Raw genomic sequence first — 27216 nt, 5'->3', positions numbered from 1 at the left:
GTTCCTTGTCCTGTATGTACTGTTTAAAGCCTGGGTTTTTATAGCGTACTGCTGTCTCAAAAAGCATCTTTTTTCCGCTTTAAATTTCTTTCCCAAAATGTTCACCCTCTGCTTTTTGCTTTCTCTGATCCACTGCATTTAACAGCTGAATCTGTGTATATTATAAACTTTATTAACCAATGACATCATTCTACATAGGGAGGTAAGCTGGCTGAGTGCAAACTGTAACGGCTGTACTTAATATTTAGTTTTTACTAGTGAATCATGTGTGTGTACACTACACTACATCCATTTTAAAGTTAAATGCAGTAAATGACACTAGTACACTACGGATGTACGTATGTGGGAGTTTTGACAGAGCTTATGTATGTCTGTTTGCAGGGTGTCTCCTCTGCAGAAGTCAGAGATAGTTGACATGGTGAAGAAACATGTAAAGGCCATCACTCTGGCTATCGGAGACGGAGCGAATGATGTGGGAATGATCCAGACTGCTCATGTAGGAGTGGGCATCAGTGGCAATGAGGGAATGCAGGCCACAAACTCATCTGATTACTCTATAGCACAGGTACACACACACACACACACACACATGCATACACACACACATGTACACACCAGCTCAATAAACCACTTTGGAGCACAAGTCTCCAGTTTATTAGGCACACTTGTATGTACACTTATTAGCTATTTCATCAAGAACACCTATTACATAAATGCGCTGTATAGGTTGACAATTACTGATTATATACTGTGTATTGCTGCATAATCTATGAGCCCATTTTGACCCTGTCCATCAGTGGAAAGGGCCGCCATAGGATAGGTTTGGGGGTTATTGCGGCAATACGGTTTACTGCAGCATTAAAATTTGATAACTGTACTTAAAAAAAAGATGATATTTCAAAATTATAATGTATCAAGTTTCTCTCTGAATGGCTAAATCAGCAAATTCCACCTATTTATATTTCAGAGGGGCTTACCGATTGGTGATGTGCAGGCTCACAGATAGGTGGTGCTGAGATAGGGTGACCAGAATTATACGTTTTCCAGGGACAGTCCCTGGTTTTGGTGGCCTGTCCGTGGCTGGTGCTGTCTCCAGAATTGTTCTTGTTTTTAGTTATTACCTAAGGAAGACCTGGCCACTTCTACCACTTACTCACCTAGAACACTGCTAAGGTAACCTAGGGATTAAAAGCAGAGATGGAGTTACAGGATTTGAATTGTACAGTCAGGTGATTGGTAGGCTATGATTTGGATAGGCATACAATGTAGGCTACCATGCGTTCTACAAATACTGCAACATTTTTTTTAAAACTGTCATGTTTTTCAGCTGTTCAAACATGACATATGGCATATGTTGATAGCAGCCATCTCTCCAGAACTGGAGCTAGCCCAGAGGTGTGTTCAGATTCTAGCTGTGGGGCTATAGCTGTGGATCTCTTTTTACTGCCAAAATATTAAATATGAATATGAATTATGGGCTCATACAGCCACTGAATATTTTATGGTAAATGTATATCCCTACCTAAGCCATTAGACTTAGTGACTTTTGAGGCCCTTTTTATTAAGTAACTTCATTTCTGAAGTGTGATAAGCGACAAATCTCATAAGCCATTTTCTATAGTTTATTACTGTGCACCAGTATCCAGTTTCTAAGATCAAACACATTAAACTGGAACAGTCCCCCTTTTTCATTTCATAGATAATAACGTTGGATATTTTAATGCCAGTCTCAAGCACCACAGAACAAGCTTTTTGTCACTTTAACACCAAATGACTTTTGCCATTTATCATCTGTAACTTGTGTCAGCAGAGCAGCAGTGGGTCTGTAGCCTGCTCGCTAAGTTAACATTAAGTTAGCTGATGGAGGTACAGATCCAAACACTATGGAACAAGGTTATTTTCACATTTCTGTGCCTTCCATGCCAGCTGATCGACTTTACTCCCTCAGATTTAAATCATTATCATCTACATTTGTGGTTTCACTTAGCCAGAATTAAGTATGTTCTGTGGTGAGCAGAGCTGTTGTCATGCTAGAGTTAATGCTATCCAGCTCTTCTCTCCTAGTTAGCAGCACTGTTTAACATTTTAGAAATTGTTGGATACGCTTTGACGTATATTGATTGCTGGCTTTAAAAAAAAATAAACTGTGTTCACTTATTTGGCAATGATGTAAGCAAACTAAACTTTTCAGTTATTTCAGATTTAGAAATAACACAGGACAGGAACAATCTAAATGCTTTCGCTTTTTACATAAACACAGTGCATTAAATCAGTACATCTGCCTTTATTTATACCGTTTTTTATGCACTGTCATCACTTGTTAGCCTGTCAGAGAATTCACCAATTCACTGTAATCAGAGTGGGAATTTAGCTTTAGAGACCCTCACACACCACATTTCGAGACGTGACTGCTGGCAGAGTTAGCGCATTGCAGCGTTCAGCGCCACTCCTTTCAGCACACAGGATTTTCTTTAAAACGTGTACTGAAATTCTACAAATGCTTTTGAGGCCAGTGACCAGGAGGCTGGAGACAATGTTGAGAAATGTCAGCAGTTTGTTGCATCCTTGTGCAGCAACACATCACCAGTAAGAGCATGAACTAAAACACCTGCTGACAGAGCTGAGAAAAATGGTCACATATCTGTATAAATACAAATTAGAGACACAGAGTGACCTTCATTCAGATTGTGTCATTCTGCTTGTTTTTGTTGCCTTTTTAGTACATATTTGGAAACAAATATGGTTTTATGGTAAAACATGGTTTTAATTTTTAGCATTTAGTAACTGGTAGTTCTGAAATGCTCACACACACATATGACACGGTCAGTATAGTTCTCTGTAACTTCACCTTCAGAATCTCATCTTTAAACTTACACATAATTAGACAAACAAAATAACCACCAGCCGCACGCACACACACACACACACACACACACAAAATTTAGCCCACAGTGTTGTTGTATCCCGGTGCTTCTGTACTAATGGCTTACATGTGTTGCTGTGGGCATGGAGTCCATGAGGAGATTCACTCACACTCTCTCTCTCGCTCTCTCTCTCTCATTGCCTCCCTTCTTCTCTGTAGTTCTCGTACCTGGAGAAGCTGTTGTTGGTTCATGGAGCCTGGAGCTATAACCGTGTTACTAAATGCATCCTGTACTGTTTCTATAAGAACGTGGTGCTTTACATTATAGAGGTACGTTCACTGGCCTTACTGCCCACAGAGGTTTTCAGTTAAAATTCATTCAAACAATTATTATTTATGCAGTGGTACAAAGAAAACAATTTAAAATGCTACAAAATAATTAATAATAATAATTATTATTATAAATAATTATAATTATTATTGTTGTTGTTGTTATTGTTGTTGTAATGATGATTTCTGAATCATACAAAATATTCATATATTCAAAATAGTATCTTAGAATATTCAAAATTGAAAAATTCAATTTTGTGTGTGTGTGTGTGTGTGTGTGTGTGTGTGTGTGTGTGTGTGTGTGTAATGTAGGGATCACTTGTACATTTGCATCAGGCATATTGATATTAGTATTTATGAATCTACTTTTATACTTTGATACTACATTCAGATTTAGGGTTTTATCTTATCTAATAGTATTATACAAATAAAAATGACTGCATTAAAGAAGAAATCACTTCACTTTTTGTGAACATTTTGTTTTTTAATGTTATTATTTCAGTCTTTCTCATACACACGCAGGTTAAGTGTCCTCTAGGGATGAATTATTATGGCCAATTTCATTTCCATTTTCTGCACAGCTAAACTGATGACTGTTTTTTTTGGCCAGTTTTTATAAGCCAGTCTTTTTTGTCCTGAAGCTGACACTGAAATGTGCTAGCACCAGCATTTTCTGTTCGCTAAAGTCACAACATTAATAATTTTGCATAAGAACAAATTGGCCAAAAATGAAATAATTAATTGGCTGATCACATGTTTAGAGTAAAGAATCTGTCATTTCTGGTCTTGGCCAAGTCTGATTGTGCACCCTTTGTGCCCTCATACCAACTACTGCCTGTGCTGCTACTTTTAGGTAGGTTTTGTAATAAACGTTTCGCAACATTATTACCTCATTCGTTAATATTACAGTTACTTTAAAATACATTAACAAAAACTGTCTGTTGATCACTGGTGTTTTGCCTTATCATATTATATCATATTGTATCATGTTCAGTCATATCATTTTATATTGTATCATGAGGATTACCCATCACTACCCATTAGTGTGAGAATTGTCCGGTTTTCCTATCATTGTGGGGACTTGTGTTCATTACACAAAATCCAGACACCAAGGATGACGGGAATGAAAAGACAATAACATAAGTGTGTATGTGTGTGCGCATGCTCTTGTATGTGTGTTAGAGAGAGAGAGAGAGTTTTAGAGTTAAGCCTGACTTTCTATGAGACACAATGCTGTATGAATACTTTTGGAATGTGTTTAACTTAAATGTCTTTAGTTACATAAAACAAATTCAGCTTTACTTCATACACACACTCACACACAGTCATGTACGTTAGAGAGAGACGTTTTGCAGCTGTTTGTAGAAGTGTTTGACAGTGATAGATGAGGCACCCCCTCTGCAGTCTGCTTTCTGTCACACACACACACACACAAACACACACACTCTGTTCTCGGATGACAGTGTCTCTGGTATGTTCTGAGCTGGGAGGGCTCCGCCAATGTAGATGAGGGTCAGTAGCTGTGGGTGTGTGTGCGTGGGTGTGTGTGTGTGGGTGTGTGTGTGTGTGAGACAGAAAAGGTAGAGTGTGAGTTTTACTGACAGGGTTACCCTCCTGTCCACTGGGGCATTTGTCAGCTGTGCCCCTTTTTAAAGATGCCAGCAGGTGCAGCAACATGACCCACCTCCTGTGCGTGTGTGTGTGGAGGGGTTGTAGTGGGTTAGGAGCACAAAACTGCTTTGGAGTCATCAGAATAGTCATCAGGATGTTTACATTTATATAAAGTAAATAGAGAAAAATATATGGTGTATATCTAGAATATGTACTGGCAAATTATGGCTATTAGTGCTAGGCCTTCAGCTTGAGACATTGTCAAAATAAGTAAAAAACACCTCTACAATAATGTGCAGTTCTAGCAACCCTAGGGGGTTTTAGTAGTTTATCATTAAGCTAACGGCAATTGGCATGAATATTTTTGCCCATTCTAGATTAAAATCAGACATGTGAAGCTTGTAAAAGAAAGTTTTACATATAGGGACATATTAACATATAGTTTGTATGTAGTGATCTTGAAGATCAGAAGATCTTGAGTGAAATTTTTCTCCCAATGTACTGCTTAACCAGCAGCAAAGACATAAAACACAGCTATACATGATGTCCTCTTCTACAAACATGTCAAACATCTATATACTGGCAGTGACTGCGTTTGCAAGGCTGGATTAATATTAACACTTCTCATTGTTTACTGAATGCTTGAACAAGGTAAGTTTCACTGTCAATGACGTAACCGCGGCGCTCACTCCAAATTCGTCTAGAGCAGGGTTCGGCAACATGTGGCTCTTCTAACGGACTGTTGCAGCTTCAGAGCAGAACTAGATTTTTAAACAAAAATAAAGTAGTCCTCCTTTGCAGTAAAATAAAGCTGTGCACAGTTTTAACGATAAATGAACGCTGGAGTTAATGTATAACTGCTAATTCACCCTTCAACCCTGAAGGTTGGTGTGCAGACTGCTGGTCACCATAGTAACACAGACCACAATCTCGCCTAGCTAGTAGCTAACGAGACGGCAAAGAGAGAGAGATTTAAGATGAAAATCAATGGACTTATTTGCATTTCGAAGCACTCAGCAGGTTTCCTGATACATTTAATCTGCAGTAAGAAATTCCCAAATAGTACAAAGTCATGAGGCTGAAATCAGTTTCCCCATAAAAAGTCAAATGTTAAGAGACATTTTACAAGAAGCTGTTCAACTATTGAGTAATAGTTGAAGATGCGAGAAAAGCAGCTATAGCTGAGCTAAAGTTTAAAGCAGAGTAAAGTAAGTCTGTGTTTTCATTTATATTAGATTATTAGTCTATACTACTACATTAGCACATACTGAGACATATTTACAGCCAAGATAGTGAAACAAATAAAATGGTCATAGAATGTCATGGCTCTAAAGGTGGATTGAATTTTGCTGAAGGAACCAAAGGGCTCTTCTTAACATTTGGGTTGCTGACCACTGGTTTATACTGATTTCAATACAACAGACATGATGATTATATTAAATAAAAACTTTTTTTTTTCATTTCAAAGAAAGTCATTAGGTCTTACAGTAATATACCAATAATATGTATATTGAAGTGCACTGACATCCATAGAGGAAAGTGGGAGTGTCTGTGTAGTTGGCCGTTTATGTTTTTTAGAATGAGCACTGTTCTGTAAGCCCCTCATTTTGTGTATTTGAATTTGCGTGGGGGAGGTGGTAGGGAGGGGGGTTATTAGGAAGGATTAACTGCTAGCAGAGAAGAGCTTTTGAGGTTAAAGGTCACAGACTGTCTTTGTCTTCTTGGCGGAGCACAGCAGGGAGGGGATGGACAGCGAGTGTGTTTGTGTGCTTAGTGAATCTGTTTATGTGTGTGAGCTGTCATGTAAGAGTCAAAGTGTTTTGCTGTTTTCTTGAAGAATATTTTCATCACTAGAGTTTATTATTATCTCTCTCTTTCTTTCTCTCTCTTTCTGTCTCTGCTCTTTTTCCTTTCTGTCCTCTGTCGTTCTACACCTCCACCCTCCCTCTCCCTCCTCCAGCTGTGGTTTGCCTTTGTGAATGGCTTCTCTGGGCAGATCCTGTTTGAGCGCTGGTGCATCGGCCTCTACAATGTGGTGAGTTTCATCTGTCCATTTTCCCTCTCTCTCTCTTTCTCTCTCTCTCTCTTTCTCTCTCTCTCTCTCTCTCTCTCTCTCTCTCTCTCTCTCTCTCTGTCTCTGTCTGTCTAGTATTCATAAATATTCCTCTATTATCAAAATCCCCAATCTGTATACAAGTGCTCAGATTTTGTTTGACCTTCATTTCTCTGTGTATTTCCAGTATATACATATAAGGCTGACATAAATGTGCGCTGATGTGTTTTCCCCTTTGTTTATGTTTTTTTAGCCAGACTATAAGCTGCCTGCAAACAGAGCACATGCCAGATTATTTACAGCACTTGTGGGTTTAACAGTATAAATACATTTGTATAAATTATTGACCAGTATAATCTCATGTCGATGTCTTTTTGTGTGTTACGTGTGGTGTACATTTCAGATTTTCACCGCACTCCCTCCCTTCACGCTGGGTATTTTCGATCGACCGTGCAGCCAACAGAACATGCTGCGGTTCCCACAGCTGTACCGCATCACACAGAACGCAGAAGGATTCAACACCAAGGTAACAACATACAATAGCATACACACAAACATACCACGTACAATGGAGATGTCCCGAACAGTCTGAATCATCTAACCCATATTTCCATATATTTTTCTCTATCTTTGCGATAATATGCTCCTATAATATCATTCAAACATTTTCTGAATCTGTAAAGTGGCCCTTTCAATTCCATCTTATTGCACGATCCTACGTGACTCACATCACATTTTGTGTGAAACTTTGCAGTGAACAATGAAGAAATCATAAGGACTGACCCATCATGTCTGAAACCCTTCGTTCTTCATTCAGTCGACATCGGACACACATGTGAAATGGCCTGCTAAGAGTTTAAGCCGCTGAAGTTGCTGCAGCTATTTTGAATGAAACATATAGGTACACTATATGGACAAAAGTATTGGGCCACATATACATCACAACTACAGGAGCTTTTATGACATCCCATTCTAAATCCATAGGCAGTAATATGGTATTGGTCCCTTCTTGGCAGCTATAACAGCTTCCACTCTTCTGGGAAGCTTTCTTCAAGATTTTGGAGTGTGTCCAAAATATGTGTGATTTTGGGAATTTTTGCCCATTCATCCAGAAGAGCATTTATGAGGTCAGACACTGGTGTTGGACAAGCGGACCTGTCCTGCAATCTCCATTCTAATTCATCCCAAAGGTCTTTGAAGCAGTTGAGGTTAGGGCTCTGTGTGGGCCAGTCCAGTTGTTCCACACCAAACTCACTCAGCCATGACTTTATGGATCTTGCTTTGTGCATTGGTGCTCATTCATGCTGGAACAGAAACGGTTCTTCCTCAAAATGTTCCTACAAAGTTGGAAGCGTACAGTTGTCCAAAATGTCTTGGTCTGCTGAAGATTTCCCTTCACTGGAGCTAAAGGCCCTAGGCCAACCCCTGAAAAAGAACTGCATAGCATAATCCCTCCTCCACCAAACTTTAAAGTTGGCACAATGCAGTCAGGCAGGTAATGTTCTCCTTCATTCGCCAAACCCAGACCCGTCCATCAGATAGAGAAGCATGACTTATCACTCCAAAGAGTACATTTCCACTGCTTAAGAGTTCAGTGACGGCATGTTTTACCTTACTCCATATCCTGCACCTACGTTTGATATTATGCATTTTGATCTTAGGCTTGTGTGTAACTGCTCATCCATGATAAACCCATTTTGTGAAGCTCTTGCTACACGTTTCTTTTGCTGATGTTGCTTCCAGATGCAATTTGAAACTTTTTGCATGATGGTACAGAGCATAGGCAGTGTGGTGCTTTTAAGTGTTACTTATGTGGTCACTTTAATTGTCTAGTACTTTAAAATGTGTCAGTAACGTTACAGCTTTTGTATGCATGTAGTGCAATACACACACACAATAAAATAAAATAACAAATAATCTATATATTATATAATAAATAACATATGGTGTTTTAATTACACTGTATTTAAATTTTGTTTAAAAGCAGTTATTGATTAGCAATAAAATTAATTAGCGCCTATTAATTAGCAGTAAAAGGCTGCTGACGTGTGAAGTATGTTCCTTATTCATGTTTTCTTGTGCAGAAATATATAAAGCACAAAATATAAAATCTGTGAATTGTTTTTAGATTATTTTAAGGAGTTAAAATAGTTCCACACTGCATGCATTTAAAATGCTTGCTAAGTTGTGGTGTAAATAAATATAAAAGTGTTTTTTATATTAAATAAATATACGATTTTTAAATTATTCTATGGATTGGATCTTTTATGTGCCAAAAACATGAGTCTGCATTTTTACCTATTCTGCATTACCCAATTAGAGTAACCCATGTAGCAATTGTGGGTTTCCCTAATAGCACTGATTGACAGGCTGTGATGGTGACTCATGTCTGGGGGCTGTTTAGACCCCTAGGATCTCAGTGAATAAACTGAGAGACGGTGAGACGGCGCTGTTACCATGGTAATTATAATGAGATTCAGGGAGATAGAATAAGGAAGTCATTCATTTACGAGGGGAGGCTCGGCGAGCGTGTGAGCGTGTTTGTTTTAAAGGTAATGCTGAGGACACTGTGCCGGTTGTATAACTGTAGAAGAGCTGTTTGTGTGGGCTGTGTGTTTTTTGGCAATGAACTGTCTTGATTGGCTCTCGTCTCTCTCTCTCTCTCTCTCTCTCTCTCTCTCTCTCTCTCTCTCTCTCTCTCTCGCTCTCGCTCTCGCTCTCTCTCTCTCCTTTCAGGTGTTTTGGGGTCACTGTATAAATGCTCTTATCCATTCCATCATCCTCTTCTGGTTTCCACTAAAAGTATTGGAGCATGGTAACTAACCCATTCATCACTACATACACACAGACACACACACGCACACACACACAAACCTCCCAAGTTGAGCTTTCACCATCTTGAAAACTTAAAGGGGAATTCCAGCAATGTTTCAGAATTCCTGCATAATTCAATGAACTAGATGCAATCAGTCATTCAGGGCAATTTGCAGTGAAGTGGTTTATTGTAGGTGATGGGAACCAGGGGTCATGATGCCTACAATATAAATATATCCATTTTATTTGCCCTTCCAAACCACTAGCCTACATGAGTTTTCTGTGTTTGTATATGTAGTTGTTGATGGTAAAAGTGGTAAAAATGTTTTTCTTTTTTTGCTAATTTTGAAAACGCACATAAAAAACCTGGATAAAAAATAAAAAGCCTAAATGTTGCAAAAAAATGTTTTTACATTGGGATGAGGTGGAAAACTTGGTTTATCTATAAAGTTAAAATGGCTAAAAACAGTGAGGGAATCAGTTTTTTCAGATAGGTGTTGAAATAGTCATGCGTCCTCTCAAAAGTCTTTGCCCCAGTGGCATTCGTAGGGTGGTGGTGAAGGGGATCAGCAACTTCAGCCCTCATTAAACAGACTCCTGCCTGGCGTCTGAAGTCTTATGCCTGATTCACACATGCTATCTTTATGTGGTGTGAGCGATGCAGAAGCACAAGTGCTATGGCTTGAATGTGCTGACCTTTCATACATGCACTGTTTCTGCTGCAGAGCAGAGCAACAAGTAAGATATACAGACATTCCTTTTTCCAGATGGATAACTGGTCACATCAGTCATTCTGCTCAATAAAAATATAATTTATAAACGTGCACAGTATTTGTTTCTCTTCAACAGCAAAAGTTTCAACCAGGAAATCTGTTTGCAGCACAGAATGTTCAATGTTTTTACACAGCTCTCGGTTTCATTTTCATAGATTTTCAGGGCTTATTTAAATGCATTTTGCTGCATGACTGACTCGGACAAACCACAGGCCTGGTCTAGTCTCTAAATCCTGTGCTGCTTCTGGGATGCTCTGCTGCTTTGCTCACATAGCCTGTGCACAAGTGCTGACCTGTTAACATGAGTGCCGAAATGAATCAAGCCATGCGTCTGCGTCACTCACACCATAGCTGACAGGGGACTGTCAAAACTGTTCTACAGAGAGTTAATAAAAGTTCAAATTCTTCCTTTGTATACATCACGCACAATAATTGAGGCTCTTCTAAAGGCTCTGGTATCTGCCTGGCATTTTTGCAGCACAGATGTGAGCGTGTTTTCTCTCTATTCATAGCCCGAAACATGAAAGGCTCCGGCTCACTCAGCAAAGGTGCATCATATCCCAACAAACGCTATGCAGAGGTTCACAGCAAACAATTGTAAAATTAAAATGTACTTTCTGAATCTAATTTTTAATTGTATATATTTTACATAACAATTTACCTTGGACCCAGTTTAAGGGCCAGATGACACTCCATTTTAACTGGCTCCTCTGCCCCACCACTACATATAGAGAGCCACCACATGTAAATGGAGCTCAACTCTTGTCTCTTTGCACTATGCGTTGCAAGTGTGTAACATGATCTTCAGGAGTTTAACTGTGTAACTGTAATTAATGGAAACACTGATTAATTAGCATTTTCCTTTCAGTTAAAATTTGCAGTACGTTTGAATGGAAATTTAGTCTCCACCCTGAATTGATTACAAAAATAGGCCCAGTGAACTTCCACCAAAGATGCTACTCCTTAGACTGTCTTAACCTCTGAAGGGGCGGCCCCACATAGCAATGAATGGCCTTTTCACTTCTTACCAGTTGAATAATGCACATTTTTTTAAATGTGTGAAATTCCCTTTTAAGTATGTTGTCCCCTGTATGTGTGTGTGTGTGTGTGTGTGTGTGTGTGTGTGTGTGTGCAGACACCCCTTTCGGGAATGGCAACAGCGTGGACTACCTGTTTGTGGGAAACATTGTCTACACGGTGAGTCTCCAGCCAGGCACAGGATCACAGAACACCCGATGTGACATAATTTCCCCACTGGCCAATTGGAGGCCATGCAACATTTTAAAGGCTCATTTTTCAAGCACTGTTTGCTTTACAAACTCATCAACAGAGACAGATAATAATATTCATACACAATCCCTATGTAATTAGAGTACTTAGAAGTTTTCAGAATGTTTTGCATATTCAGTGATTTTTTAACAGCACATTCCTAATGTAACTTACTCAACACTAATAATTAGAATGCTGTAAAGAAATGACTGTGTTTTAACCTAAAAAAAATACAAATTTATTGCCTTAAAATTTTTATTAACTGAATTTAACAGAAGCTAAAACACTGATTATTGTACTGATGAGTTCTGTTGGAGGTTATGTGAACTCAATATTTTAAGGCAACCAGGTTATTTGCATTTTAATCATTTTTTACAGTATATAATACGCATGTCACGGGTCACGTAGTATGAGCAGTGTGTTCCCCCCAAAGTTGAAATGGAATCTGTGCAAATGACTTGTAGTACCCACCATTTGTCATAGGGCTGCAGTTTGTCCAGAAATCTGTGTAGTTTATTTCTCAGACATGGTTTGGATTGAAATCATACGATTTCATCAGTTCTCAGAAGTCAGTCGTTGTTTTTTTATAATGAGACTTCCTGCAGTCATTAACTTCGCTGCTGTGTTTTCAGACATATGTTTCATTACTACAAAATTAGCCTGTGTGTGTGTGTATGTGTGTGTGCCAGACAGTGTGAAATATGTAAGATGTTGGAGGAGATGCTAGACACCAGCCATTAAAAGCATAATGAATTGCTCTCATGGGGCTTGAGTCTGTCTGTCTTCTGGCTTTTCTCTTCTGTTCCTCTAAAGTGCGTGTGTGTGTGTGTGTTTGTGTGTGTGTATAGTGTAAGCAGCATATGCATTTCTGCTTGTTTTGAAAGCTGTGTTGGTTTGTTGCTAAAGGCGATAGTCATTGTGTGTCTGTATGAATGTTTTACTCTTGTTTTGTGCGTGAGTGTGTGTGTGGCTTAACTGAATGTTTTAACAGGATAATGAGTGTGTATGATTACTGTTATTCATGATCCACTCATTCTTTCTCTCTCTCCCTCTCTCTCATTCTCTCTGTCCCTGTTTTTTCTGCAGTATGTGGTGGTCACAGTATGTCTGAAAGCTGGTATGGAGACCACAGCATGGACAAGGGTCAGTGTTTGTACAAATAAACACACACACACACACACACACACACACACACATACGTTTGTTTTTGTACAGTGTCAGGATGTCAGGGTCATGCATTTGTCCCATATGTTTTATTCATTTCATTACTGTCAGGACAAAACCTTGTATTTCCAAAAAGGTAATTTTACGAAAAGAGGAAAAAACACCATTAACTGTGAATTGAAAGTAGTAGAACCAAACATTTTTAAACCGTTTCTGTTGGTCCACTCATCATGAAATTTTAAAATAATGTAAAGGGCAACTGGCATTTTACAATCATGTGAAGAAATGAACACTATAAATAGAGATACAAGGTGTCCTTCCAGCAGTGACTATATAGGTTATAGTTATTCATCCGACAGTAGCGATATGTATGTACGTATGTGTATGTATGTATGTATGTATGTATGTATATATGTAATAATATTTTGTCCCATAGTCTGCTGGCCTGTTTTGGACTTTTTTGTCCAACAATGTTCTCAGATTAGTTCACCGCTACTGAGTTTGGGTCACCACATACACTGTCAGCTAAGACAAAAGACTGTTCAAACAAATAGGATGTATGAAGCATAATCTGTTTTCTAAAGTGCCATGAGGTCCCGTTATTACACACGCAGGCGCTGGAGAGGTTACTGTGAATGTGACTTGTTCTGTGCACTGCATTCAATGTCTGCTGCTTTATGGGCAATAGACTAGAAAATATGTTGGGGATTTGCCAGCGCTTTAGATAGATGGGACATATACTACACTACACCCATGTGCACTGCTGCCATGTCAGGACATAACCATTCATCCACTGTGAGTGTGTGTGGGGGGTGGCGTCGACACCGCCTGTCTGCTCAGCTGTCCACACACTCCTGCCCTTATAATGAAGCAGATTCCCTGTAGAATTCACACAGTGTCCCATTACAGAGAGAGAGAGATGTGTCCCCTGTCTGAAATGTGTCTATATTCAGAGGGTCTGTACCTTTTCTGAGAATGACCATCATCCTTTTTTCTCTCTCTCCCTTCATTCCACTCTCTCTGCAGTTCTCTCATCTGGCTGTGTGGGGCAGTATGGTGCTCTGGATGCTCTTCTTCGCCGTTTATTCTGTTATCTGGCCGCACATTCCCATAGCCCCAGACATGCTGGGCCAGGCAAGTACCCCCACACATACAATCACTTTTATAGTGTCTCTGTCATGCCGACCTGCTCTCTGGGTGTTCTGTGTCAGCACTGCTGAAGTTCGGGGAAGATTTATGTACTCCGGCCCTGCCTGAGCACACCCTGCACCTGCCACTTGGTCACCCGAGCCCCAGTCTTTACGGCCTCCTCAGGAGACGCTGGCCTGACCTCTCTGGAGCGATTGCAAGTGTATATTAGGGCCCGACTGATGATAAAAGCTGATACTAACATTTCAGATTTTCAGTGTTAGTATGTGGACCATTCTACCGAATTTGCTTAAACTGCAGTTAAAACAAAGCTAATTAAGAAAAGGTGCCTAATTTTGTAAATAATATTTTTTTGTTTTTTTAACATTAAATTATCTTTTTGATTTTTTTATTTATCACAAGTTTAATTTTTAAATAAAAAAATAAGAGTCTCTAGTGACTCTTGTCACTAACAAAAACAATGAGTTTTAGTCTGTAGAAGGAGCCTTATTTTAGTCACACCTATGCATTTTAGGGCAGAAAGTGAGACTGCATCCTTGTCCCTCATGGCCACATGGCGAATTTTTCTGCTTTAATTAAAAATATTATGATTTTATTTGTGTACAACCATTCCGTTGTTTTTGCAAGTCATGTACCCGATGGAGTTTTTGAATTATGCTCAAAATTAGCTGAAATTGTCACGACTGAAACATATTTATTTACATAATTACAGTATAGGGTTACTCACAGTAAATATAACAAGTATTTTAGCCTTTAACGTGAGAAAAAAATGAATAGTCTCTTATCCTTTACAGAGGCTACAAAGCTGATGGCCAAAATATCTTTCCTTTAAAAGACATTTTTATAAAATTTTTATAAAATATCTTTTTTTATAAAATATCTTTCCTTTAAAAGAGATTTTAACAGTCATGTCAAAGCTGTCACCAAATCAGCTTTCTATCACCTCAAAAAAATCAACAAAATCAGAGATTTTCTGGCTAAAACAGACCTGGAGAAACTCATCCACGCCTTTGTTTCTAGTAGGATTGATTACTGTAATGGGCTCCTAACTGGACTCCCAAAAAAGACAATCAAACAGCTTCAGCTGATTCAAAACGCAGCTGCCAGAGTTCTCACTAGGAGTAAAAGAAGAGAGCACATCACTCCTATCCTTAAATCCCTACACTGGATACCAGTATGTTACAGGATAGACTTTAAGGTACTATTACTAGTCTATAAATGTCTTAATGGTGCAGGACCAGTATATTTATTAGATGTGCTCCAGCAATATGAGCCGGGCAGAACTCTCAGATCATCAGGAACTGGTCAGTTAGTGCAGCCTAAGGTAAAAACTAAACACGGAGAGGCAGCATTTAGCTACTACGCTGCTCTGAAATGGAACCAGTTGACAGAGAGCATTAGAAGAGCCCCAACACTCGACACTTTTAAATCCAGAATGAAAACCTTCATGTTTGAGCAGGCCTTTAGCTCAGTTTAATCCACTTTTATCCTCTTATGCTCATTCATTTAACTTCTTTATATCTATTGTTTTAATCATGTTTCTTATTTTTATTAAAATTTTTTATCTCCTTCTTTTAAATTTGATTAACTTCTTTTAAATCTATTGTTTTAATTATGTTTTTAAAATTTACATAAATTTTATTTTATTTACATTAATTGCATTTTTCTGTATTTTTCATTTGTAAAGCACTTTGAATGACCGTTGTGTATGAAAGGTGCTATATAAATAAACTTGCCTTGCCTTGCCTTGCCTTAAAAAAAAAAAAAAAAAAGAAAAGAAAAAAAAAATCTGAAAATTAAGAGCAAATTCACATGCTAAGAATGCTTGGAAGCTATTTCAGAGTTTCTGCTGTTGAGTTCAAGTAACAGATCTTGTTAACTGAGACTATTGACATTCAGTAAAGCATTGTTTACCAAGAATAATAGGAATGTGTTAAAATTGGGTGATATAAAATTATATCCACGGCTGTTATTAGTTATTAGAATTATTAGCTCCTTCCAGTTAAACCGTAATGGTGGCAGAATTTCCTACTTTGTTACTTTGTTGCCTCCAACTGACAACTTCAGCTCAAATAAACAAACAAGCTGGCCTCTAAAGATGTTACAGAATTCAGAAGAATTACTTTAGTAGTTTTGTAAGATCTACAGCTTTTCTGCTTTCTTTTATTAATTGATATATTTGCTTCAACAAAACAGATGAAAATGTAGCCCAATCACATTGTTATCCATGAAGTAAAGCTGGCGTAGGGACCTGAGGGCAGGGGTCCAGCATAGTTTGGAGATTTACCTGCTCTACCACATCTACTATACCTGGTAATTAACTGCTGAGTTGAATCAAGTGTGTCTGAGCAGGAAAATCACCAAACTGTGCAGGAATTATGAAGGAGTTCCCCATCCCAACGTAAACAATATTAAGATTTAATAACTTTTGGTCAGCCTAAATAATTGGGATCAGGTGATAACATCAAAATTGTGATGGGCCTACACTGTTAATTATTTCCAGTTCTTCACAATATTAAATGTGAAATCAGATCATATTAACATATGTTCTATAATAGCAGAGCAAATTATGGTGAGGTAAACACTGAGCTGCACCAAACGTTGTCACGAGTTCGTAAATAAAGAAATTTAACTAAGAAAAAAACATTTTAAATATTTTATTCTCACAATTTAAAAAATCTATTTTTTTGGTGGTTTAAAGTTGTTTTTACACTGGAACTTATTTTAGTGTATATTTGACTTTATTTAAGTAAAAGATACATTTGTAGATCTGAAAACATTCAGTAAATTACTGGCTATGGAGTTGTATTCATTTTTATTAGTTATGTAGAAATACTGGATATTATACTATATTTTACAATGTTTTTTTTACAGTAGTTTAGTTCCAGCACATGTGGCTGTAATATTCAGAGGCTACTAAGTAACTGGATCTGATGTATGAAATTAGGGCTGGACCTAAACTCTGCAGGGTGGCAGATTTTCAGGACCCTTGCCATGAAAATGAACAAGGCCTCCACTTCCTCACAGAGTGTGTGTATGTGTGTGTGTTATGGAGAAGTTAAGATGGGCTCCTGCGTGGTCATGGTGGGTAAAGTTCTCAGAAGGTCCTCAGCCTATTAATTTAATTTGTGTCAGATTTAGGAATGTGCTCAAGTAACCCTGCAGCTGCTTTTGCTCTCCCTCTCCCTCTCCCTCTGTCTCTCTCTCTCTCGCTCTCTCTAATGAGGGTGCTTAAGAGATAGATGGCATATTCTTCATCTCTCTAGTCTCTCACCCAATTCCTTTATCCCTCTGTTCTATTCTCCTCGTTTCCTCAGAGCAGCTCTGTATAAGCGTTTGTGTGTCTGTTTCCTCCATCAGTCCATACTAATGTTTTCTGTCACTCCACATTACATTTCTCTGCATGTTTCTGTGTGTGTGGGCGTGCGTCTAACTGAGAGCGTCCCTGTTTGCGCTGGGAGGCAGTCGGCCTGTCTGGGTGTGTGTGCAGCTGTCACAGGAAATAACTCCTAATGGGCTTTAAGTTGAGTCAAGGTTCCATCAGAGCGTCAGCTGTGAAATAGCCTTTAACTCCTTGTCTCACTGAAGCTTCAAGGCTAATATAGACAACAAGTAATGGAAGCTTATATCTCACCAATTAGAATTGTGCTAACTGCATACCCGAGTCATTACACTCTTGCCTCAAACCACATTAAGTAATCTCAAATACGTTGTGTGGTTGCTTACGCTGTTAGCTATAAAGATGGGCTAAAACCATTGCTTGTTACTGACTCTAGCTTTGCTCCAGTGACTCAAATATGCTAGTTTAGAGTGATAGTCACATCACAAATAGTGTAAGATTATACCACACCAGTTAGCATTGTGCTAACTGCATACATGAATCATTTTGCATCAAACCACAATAAGTAATCTCAAATAGGTTGTGTGGTTTCTTGCACTGTTAGCTATAAAAATGGGCTAAAACCATTGCTTGTTACTGACAAAAGTTTAGCTCCTGTGACTGAAATATGCTAGTTTAGAGTGATAGTCACATCACAAGTATTATATCAGTTAGCATTGTCCTAACTATATACTTAAATCATTTCACTCTTGACTCAAACCACATTGAGATGAGTAATCTCAAAAAGATTGTGTGGTTTTATGCGCTGTTAGCCATAAACATTGGACTAAAACCATTGCTTGTTAGTGACTTTAGCCTAGCTCAGGTGAGTAAAATATGCTAGTTCAGAAAGATAGTCACATCACCTCACAAGTAATTGAGGCTTATACCACACTAGTTGGCATTGTGCTAACGGCATACCTGAATCATTATATTCTTGCCTCCAACCACATTAAGTAATCTCAAATAGATTGTGTGGTTAGCTGCTAGCTTGTTGGTGACGTTAGCCTTGTTCCAGTGAATAAAATATGCTAGTTTAGAGTGATAGTCACCTCACAATCATACTTTCCATTTGCAGTTTTCCCTTCAACCCACATGTAGTCGTTCACTCAAGGCATGTTTGATGTCCAAAGTCTGCTGCTTTACATTGTAGGGGAGCACTGATCATGTTTTTTTTTAGCCTGATTCCAATTCCACATCTTTTCCTAGTGATGTGTGTGAGTGGGTCAGCTCTTTGAGTCAGCTCTTTGAGTCAGCTCTTTTGAGTGAAAGTTGAAGAGCCTATATTTTTATTTAAATGACAAATCGCTAGACGTAATGACAGACACTGTCGAAAATCTGACTGACTGAAAATCACAGGATCCCCTCCTTGATCCTCTTGCTGCTGTAATAGCTAGCATTAGAGCTGAAATTCAAGTCTATAAATGTTTTCAATCAGTGAATGTGTTTCTTTTCTAATTAAACATATTTAACATCTGCAAAACATATTTACATCTGCAAAACTGAACAAACAACTGACCAATGCACTACACAGGCATTTGTAAGGGCAGTTTTTTTTTGTTTGCTAGCACCTCTGTGGGATTTCTTATAGAATGTTAGTACTAAGCGAACACTTTTGCACCTGGACTTTTTTTGCTATTCTGTATTAAAGATGGATATTTGACGCTTGCGAAAAACATTATGTTTATGACAAACAATAACATATTGTATTTTGTATATAACAGCTTTACAGTGACTCCTTCAGTATTTTCCATTTATAACAACTGACTGAAACCTGGTTAGTCTTTTTCTCTTGAGACTGGTCACCTATTGATAGATCAATTTCACTCTCACTTCTGAATTATAATGAAAGTTAATCTGATGTGTACATCCTTTAGTTCGGCTCCTGAAGGCCTCGGCCTGCTAGGCTATATCTACCACAAAAAATCAATTTTCTGTTTCTGGTTTAAAGATCTTTATCCTTTCATTTCCAACCAAAAGGTAACAACTAAATATGAGTATTAATACAATACTTGCAGAGTTTATTTACAGCAAGTGTGATGACCCTTTTGTTCAAAGAAATCAATATACTTCTTGGAACATTGTCGCTCCCTTTGGCAGATTTTTATTAGCTTTATTTAATTAAATAAAAATATTTAATAAAAATGACAGTTATTTAGTCCACACAGTGTGAGCTTTGGATAATATATGACAGTCATGCGTGATTAAGCTACATCATGTTGGTATAGGTTTAGCTGCAGCATTTATGCCCAAGTCATTTACATGGCTCAGATTATTTGTATCATTAAACTGCACCCATAATTAGTTTGAAGCAAAAATCTGACAATTCCATTTGTTTGACAGTGTGCCATACAGTCTCAGAAACCATATAATAAAGTCTATTACGAATTGCCTAACTGCCTGATACAGTCGGAGGCCATTGTGTGATGAATTAGGGTGATTAGTATTACTTGTTATCTACATTAGCTTCATAGCTGCCAAACCTCAGATATCAAACATGTCTTGAATGACTGGCTACATTGGGGTTTAGGGGAGAAAACTGTGTAAATTTGAACTATCACTTTAATGGGTATTTGAGTATTTCACTCACCATTCTAAATTATGACTTCAAGCGCAGCCGTGAAATATCACCACTGTTGGAAGCACATGCTTAGAGAATTTTGCAGTCAGTCTTTCAGAACCGATACATTTTGTAAGAGACGCTGTTGGTTCAAGAAGCAAGAGGAAAACAAGACAGATGAGTGACCGAAAGGGAGGGAGAATGAGAGAGAGAGAGAGAGAGAGAGAGAGAGAGAGAGCTGGAGATAGTAGTTGATGAGATAATTAGCCTCCCACTTTGTCAGGGGTCGGAGGTCACTGTGTTCAGCTGCAGCTGCTCAGAGGAGAGACGGAGGCTGTCGGTCAGTGTTTAACCCCCAGCAGTGGTCCAGTGTTGTCGTGACGTTATGGTGTTGTTAATGTTGTCTGTGGGGGTTTGTTGCAGGCTGGCCGAGTGATGCAGTGCTGGAGCTTCTGGCTGGGTCTCATTCTGGTGCCTGCAGCGTGTCTGCTCAAAGACGTGGCATGGAACGCGTAAGTAACGCATACCAGTGGTGTTCACAAGTTGATTCATATGAGTCTGCATCGGGTCTCAGGTCAGTAGGGTGTGAATTCAAGTCAAATCTTGAGTTTTTCATGGATCATTTTAGTCTCATTATCAGCTACAGGCATTACACTGTACAAAAATAAACCTACTAAAAATCTGGCAGGGTCCATACGGTTTCAAATGATGAGCCTGTCATTATAGAAAAACCCTTCAGTCTGAAGCACTGCATGCAGTAAATGTAGTGTTTGCAGTACAGGCTAAATAACTTAAAATGGTTGTTTTAGCCTATAGTTTGTATAGCATTTATACTAGCTAGCTGCTGTAATAGCTAGCATTAGAGCTGAAATTCAAGTCTATAAATGTTTTCAATCAGTGAATGTGTTTCTTTTCTAATTAAACATGTTTAACATCTGCAAAACGTATTTACATCGGCAAAACTGAACAAACAACTGACAAATGTACTACATAGGCATTTGTAAGTGCAGATTTTTTTTGTTTGCTAGCACCTCTGTGGGATTTCTTATAGAATGTTAGTACTAAGCGAACACTTTTGCACCTGGACTTTTTTTACTATTCTGTATTAAAGATGGATATTTGAAGCTTGCGAAAAAACATATTTATGTTTATGACAAACAATAACATATTGTATTTTGTATATAGCTTTACAGTGACTCCTTCAGTATTTTCCATTTATAACAACTGACTGAAACCTGGTTAGTCTCTTTCTCTTGAGACTGGTCACCTATTGATAGATCAATTTCACTCTCACTTCTGAATTATGCTGGAAGTTAATCTGATGTGTACGTCCTTTAGTTCCTGAAGGCCTCAGCTCGGAGAGCTTGCTAGGCTATATTTACCACAGAGGGAAAAAATCAATTTGGATAATTTTCTGTTTCTGGTTTAAAGATCTTTATCCTTTCATTTCCAACCAAAAGGTAACAACTAAATATGAGTATTAATACAATACTTGCAGAGTTTATTTACAGCAAGTGTGATGACCCTTTTGTTCCAAGAAATCAATATACTTCCTCTGAAGGTCTGGAGGGCCCTGAGGGTTCCCCACTGCTTTTCAAGCTAAGCAGAACTCTTTGATGCACAAGCAGCTGGAAGCTTCTTCCAACTTTAGATGTGCAACATTAAATATGAATAATGTCTCATCATCTTTTGTACTTTGGTGTATGTATAAAGAGGGAGGCGCACAGTGAGGAAGACTCTGCTGGAGGAGGTGCAGGAGCTAGAGGCTCGGGCTGTGGACCCTGGAGCGGCCGTCCTCAGAGATGCCAGCGGCCGCAGGTCTGTGACCCATGCACCTCACTCAACAATCTTCACTTATTTAATCTTAAAGCCTTTGTATCAGTCCAGAATGTGTGCGTAAATGTACTTGTCTTGTATCACCTTTTTTTTCCAGTTGCCATTTTGTTTTATTTACTTAGAAGGGCTCATATCCGTATATTTTCCTTGTATTATATGTTTGTGTTGTAATTAACATTTACAAGATCAAGCCTCTTTTGGTATTGTGCCTTATTCCAAAAGCAGTCCAGGTTTAAACACACCTTATAATCTTAGTGCGAATGGGTGTTGCTGAGCTGCTGTAGGCTGAAGAGGTGGATATATGTAAATGTATTGTTTTTTGTGACATCACAGAAACAGAGACTTCAGAATAGGCTGTATTTTGCAATTAAGTTTCCATATATGGACTGTCAGAACTGGGGAGCGAAACTTTTTGTTGCTGTCAGAAGAAAATCTTGTATCTTTTTCACGTAGTTTGAAAATACCTACTGTTTTTTACATTGTGTTTAAATTTCAAGATGAATGGACCAAAAGAAACAGCCCAAAATGACTTTGGAAAATGTCTGGTTCCACTGACAGCTTGCGGTTTTTTAACTTTGTAAATTGTTTCCAAACTTTTGAACAGTAGTGTACAATGTCAAGAAAACCCGTCTGTCTCCTGATTTTGTCTGTGTGTTAAGTTGCTGTATAATGTTTAAGTGTCTGTAGACCTTTAAAGTTTAGCAAGTGTTAGTCTGACAGTGTACTGAAGGTGTGTACTAACCCCCATGCGATGGTCCACAGGCCCAAGGCTGCAGTGCAGTAGGCTAACAGCAGGGCTAAAGCCAGACTCCACAGGTAGAGCTTACGCTGCCTGTGTGCGTGTGGACTCTATTCTCTCTCATTCACTTTCTTCATTCAGTCTGCTTTTTCATTCCTACATCACCATCTCACATGAAGTGTCTCTTTTCTTTCACATTGTCATTGTCAGCCGGACATGAGGTGATCATTGCTGTAAGGACTGGTTGCGTGGAACCCTGGACATGTAGCTGTGTTTGTGTTTGTGTAGTAGAATATCCATCATGTGGCGTTATTTATGTTGAATTGTTTTAGCTTGTTGATCCTGAATTGTGAATTGTGTGTAATTGGTATACTCTGAGTAGTTGATCTTGCCTAGATACATACCCATAAAACATTAATGTTACGTTCATGGTGTAAAGTTGTGGGTATACTGAAACCAGCTGAACCAATCATAGGCTAAAATTGTGGGTGAACTGTAGGTATCTGACTGAATCACAGTACAGCAAGACTATCCTAGCTATCACAGCAAATAAAACAGTTAGCTAGCTGACCTGTATACAGAACTATAACCAATTAATGTGAAACTTTGCTTTACATGTAATAATTATACACTTTAAATAAGGATTTTTCTTAATTTTCTATTAATATTCATTACAAGGAAAAACACATATAATGACTACAGGGCTAACCAAAGCTGCTAACATTAACTTTAACTCATATAGAGTGGAAAAGAGCATTTTTTGGCATAACTTTGACCTTTTCTGCCCCAAAGCAATAGCTAAGCTCCTTTTTTACAACACAATCATTCCTAGCTCTAATTCATTCAGTGTAATCCCGTGCTAACTTGATAGTAAAACTCATTAAAGTGGTATTCTCAGTCCATTGGCAGCTTGTTAACAACCAAACATGTGTCAGCGTGCTAATTTGAAAATGTGAACACACTCTAACTTTCGAATTTTGACAGAAACTGAGTTTTGTGCTACAGTGTTCTGTCCAAGCCTGTCCAAGGAAACAACAGTTGCTACAAAGTGACGCATTTGTTGGAGGGAGGACAGAAAGGTCAGTTAGAACAGACATTGCAGGAAGATTTGCGGTTGTACATAAGCTGTTGAATGGGTTGTAATTTTTGGAGGTTTTAAGCTACAAGCTTGCAAAAGGAGAGCTGATAGAATTGACTTCCAATCAGAAGGGCTGTTGGCTTGATGCCCTGTTCTGCTCTGTTCCCCTTTAGGGGGATTGTTAACCTCATTCTAGTGGGGTAAACAGCCAGCTGTAGAATGGATAATGGCTGTAAGTTGTACTGGGTAGGACTCCAACTCTTGCTGAGTGATTAAACATTAGTTGGATTTTGGTGCTGCACTGGGTGGAGGTTTTGGACACAGGAAGTGCTCGTCTTGAAGAGTTTGGACTTGGGGTCCTATTGACCCAAGGAGACCTAGCCTAGGCCAGGATATTTTCTTTCAGACTAGGCCAGGCCTGGACTCATAAATGAGTCATCTGTGTTTTCAGGATGGAGGAGGATATGTGTGATCTCAGGAGGCTAAAGCCTGTAACAAAATGTCCCCCCATTTTCCCTCCCCCGTATAGCAGGCTTTCTTGACATTCCTTTTCCGTTTTGAAGAGGGGCTCGGCAGGAGCGTCCGAAGAATAGTAAAGGCTCGTCTTACCAGCGTAATGCGTGGTGCTTTCCATTTATTTATTTCTTTATTTATCCATCCATCATCCTCCTCGTTCCTCCAGTCATCTGTTTAGCAGACGCCGTTTTCTTTGGCTGCCTGGCCTCTCTTGGCTACAATTGCCGAGAGCTTTCTATGACACGGCCAAACATATCGGGACGTCCTCCCAACGATAACATTGCAGCCCACTCTATTGTGCGTTTGAGCTGCAACCTTGAGCAGCTTGGCCATCTTCCATTCTGGCTGGCTTTTGTATCATGCCCTGGATTTTTTTTTGGAAAATAGTCACTTTCATCTGATATACAGGGAGACATCATCAACTGTGTCTTCTGCATAGATTCTGTTTATCAAAGGTAGGGTCAAGCCTGCTTGGGTTCTACCTCATTCCGAAACTATATTGGGAATGGCATTGGAATTCCATCTGGAGCGCAGAGCTTTATTCTAGACAGCTTTAAATGGGGGTGCCTCCTTATTGAAGGTATAAATTTGAGTAAAAATGTCATCGTTACGTTGATGTATTTTTTAATTTAAGATTTAAAAAGACAAATAGCTACTGATGAGGGGAGAATTGCAGTATGTCTTCAAGGAGGACTGGTGCTAAGTGGAGCTGGAATTTTAGAATTATTAGTATTACTTATGTATAACTTTTATGGATGTGCGTGTGGGGTTGATTCTCTCAGTGTGCATTAGGATGACTATCCAAAGCATATGTCTACTAAATAAGTGCCAAGAGCTTGGCTAGTGGATTGTATGATCACTCATTCAGGTGTGCCCTGTGATGTAGTCTTTAACCTGTCTGTCAACTTGTTTTATGGGTACAGGTTAAGCTTAATCTTGAGCTAAATCTATGTCTTTAAAACCAGCTCCCAGAATTCCCTGCTGTGCTTTGATCTTTGATCTCTAGCTTGTTTAGAGTTTCTCTGTCTCCTCTGTCCTGTGATTGGAGGTGTGGATAGCCAATCAGCCAGCAATTCTTGCTCTTTGACTGACCTGTACATCTCCCTCTTTCTCTGTCCAGTCTGAATGAGCGTGCCCACCTGTTGACTCGGGTGTTCAGGAAGACTCCTTCCAGTGTGGGGCGCTCCAACTCTGTGCAGCAGACCGTGTCACGTGAGTATTACCTGCACATGTGGCACATGCAGAGCACATGCAACATGCAGCACACATGACAGACTTAACACATATAGCACACAGGACACATATGCCATATACTACACTCTCAGCACATGCAGTGCATGAAATACAATTCCGGAATTTAAAATTAATTGCGTTATATGTTATATGGACTACTGTACCGAAATAGTTGAAAAGGCCACAGAATTTTTAAAAATGAATAAAGAAGACTCAGACCATATATTTGCAAGTATAATGTTATGATTTATTTATTTAAAAAAACTTTGTTCACAAAGTGCTGTCTCATGTTTTCATGTCACTACTGAAACACAGAGTTATAGTTCAAAGATGGATACTCATTTTAGCCACGCCCCTGCATTTTACAGCAGGAATTGAGGCTGCATCCCTGACCCTCATGGCCACGTGGTGAGCAGTTAGATGCCACTGTTTTGAAGTAAATGTCCCAAAGGCAGAAAATCACTGTGTAACATTTAAGAACTGTCAGTACTGAAACATACTTTCTGAAATTAAGTGTGTTTGTGTTATAATAAAAATATATTATATATATATATACAGCTGTTCAAAGCTGTGTTTGCATGTCATGTACTGGCTAGTTCAAAACTAAAATGGTCACTACCGAGACATTTGGAAAAGTTTAGAGGGCATTATTATTATATTGGTAGTAAGAAAATTTAGTCAGTTAAAGTGTTTTAAAACTCCAAAATGTTTTAAACTCTGACTTTGAACCAATTCAGTACATTGATCTATATAACAAATTACAAAAAGTTCATCAAAAGCCTGAAACGGGATTTTGACTTTTGAAAAAATAGGACAATAAAGTAAAGGATCAAAAACATGAGTGTGGTGTGGATTGAAACTTCAGATTCTACATTTGACAGAATTTCACTGGTTATTTCAGTTAGCTATATGTGAGAAAGAAGTGATGTAAAATGTAGCGCACGCAGGATTGTGGCACCCGCAGTGTACATTAAACATGGCACACGTGACACGCAGCAGAAACATAACAATACACTCCAGGCACATGTGGTAGAGGCAGTAACTGAATGCAATTGCACAATTACACAATTCAACAAACAATTTGTTGTATAGCCAATTACATACATTCAGCTTATATTCTATATGACATTTCTGCACTGTGAAAAAAATGTGGGTACAGCTTAAAGGATCATGAACCCAAAATGTGAAATGGACAGAAACTTTACAATCTACACTTTTACAGAATTATTATTATTTTTTGCTTATTTCATTAAGATATGAGTGATGAAGAACTGATATAAAATGTTAACATCCTCATGTAAACTTTTCTCTGCAGATGGCTATGCATTCTCCCAAGAAGAACATGGAGTGGTATCCCAGTCCCAGGTCGTGCGCTCCTACGACACCACCCGTCAGCGGCCCAGCGTGTAGCTAGCCGATGCCTCACGACGGAGTTGCCATGGCGACAGCCTACACAGACTTTTAAAGGGACATGCTCATTCTGAGCGATCCTGCTGTGGCCTTACTGGACCTCTGAAGTGAACTGGACTGAACTAGGCTTGGCCTGCGCTTCCCTGGGCCTTGCTTTACATTAACCAAGCCTTTATAGGCAAGACTGAACTGCTGGGGAAAGTGGGTGGGGTTTATGGGTGGGAGTGGGGGGGGCTTTCTCATAATGGAACGGCCAGTCAATACACACCAATACTGCGGCGGATCGGCATGAGGAGCCAGTCAGCATCCAGACATGATGCATGGAAAACCAGAGACAGTGGCATTTCTCTCTGTAACTTTTCTGTAACACGCTGCAGCACACAGCCCTGTGGATGTTGTCATGCATGTGCGTAAACATACGTCTGTATGTGCATTCGAT

The 27216-nt window shown here is 38.9% G+C and overlaps 1 protein-coding gene across 5 annotated transcripts in view; it reads left to right on the top strand.

Annotated features, from left to right (window-relative positions):
* atp8a2 (ATPase phospholipid transporting 8A2) overlaps nucleotides 1-27001 on the top strand; it is a 95927-nt gene extending 68926 nt beyond the window's left edge. For all 5 annotated transcript variants that reach the window (XM_017717085.2, XM_017717090.2, XM_037534092.1 and 2 more), the window contains 12 exons: nucleotides 382-565; nucleotides 3083-3193; nucleotides 6765-6839; nucleotides 7261-7383; nucleotides 9594-9672; nucleotides 11580-11641; nucleotides 12800-12856; nucleotides 13904-14011; nucleotides 20389-20477; nucleotides 21679-21783; nucleotides 25255-25346; nucleotides 26683-27001. In XM_017717085.2, coding sequence (XP_017572574.1) covers nucleotides 382-565; nucleotides 3083-3193; nucleotides 6765-6839; nucleotides 7261-7383; nucleotides 9594-9672; nucleotides 11580-11641; nucleotides 12800-12856; nucleotides 13904-14011; nucleotides 20389-20477; nucleotides 21679-21783; nucleotides 25255-25346; nucleotides 26683-26777 — 1180 coding nt within the window. In that variant the 3' untranslated portion in view covers nucleotides 26778-27001. The remainder of the gene's footprint in view (nucleotides 1-381; nucleotides 566-3082; nucleotides 3194-6764; nucleotides 6840-7260; nucleotides 7384-9593; nucleotides 9673-11579; nucleotides 11642-12799; nucleotides 12857-13903; nucleotides 14012-20388; nucleotides 20478-21678; nucleotides 21784-25254; nucleotides 25347-26682) is intronic.
* Nucleotides 27002-27216: the final 215 nt, after the last annotated feature.

Source organism: Pygocentrus nattereri, chromosome 24 (assembly GCF_015220715.1).
Source record: "Pygocentrus nattereri isolate fPygNat1 chromosome 24, fPygNat1.pri, whole genome shotgun sequence".
In the NCBI taxonomy this organism is placed as follows: Eukaryota; Metazoa; Chordata; class Actinopteri; order Characiformes; family Serrasalmidae; genus Pygocentrus; species Pygocentrus nattereri.
This window is presented reverse-complemented; position numbering and strand designations above follow the sequence as displayed.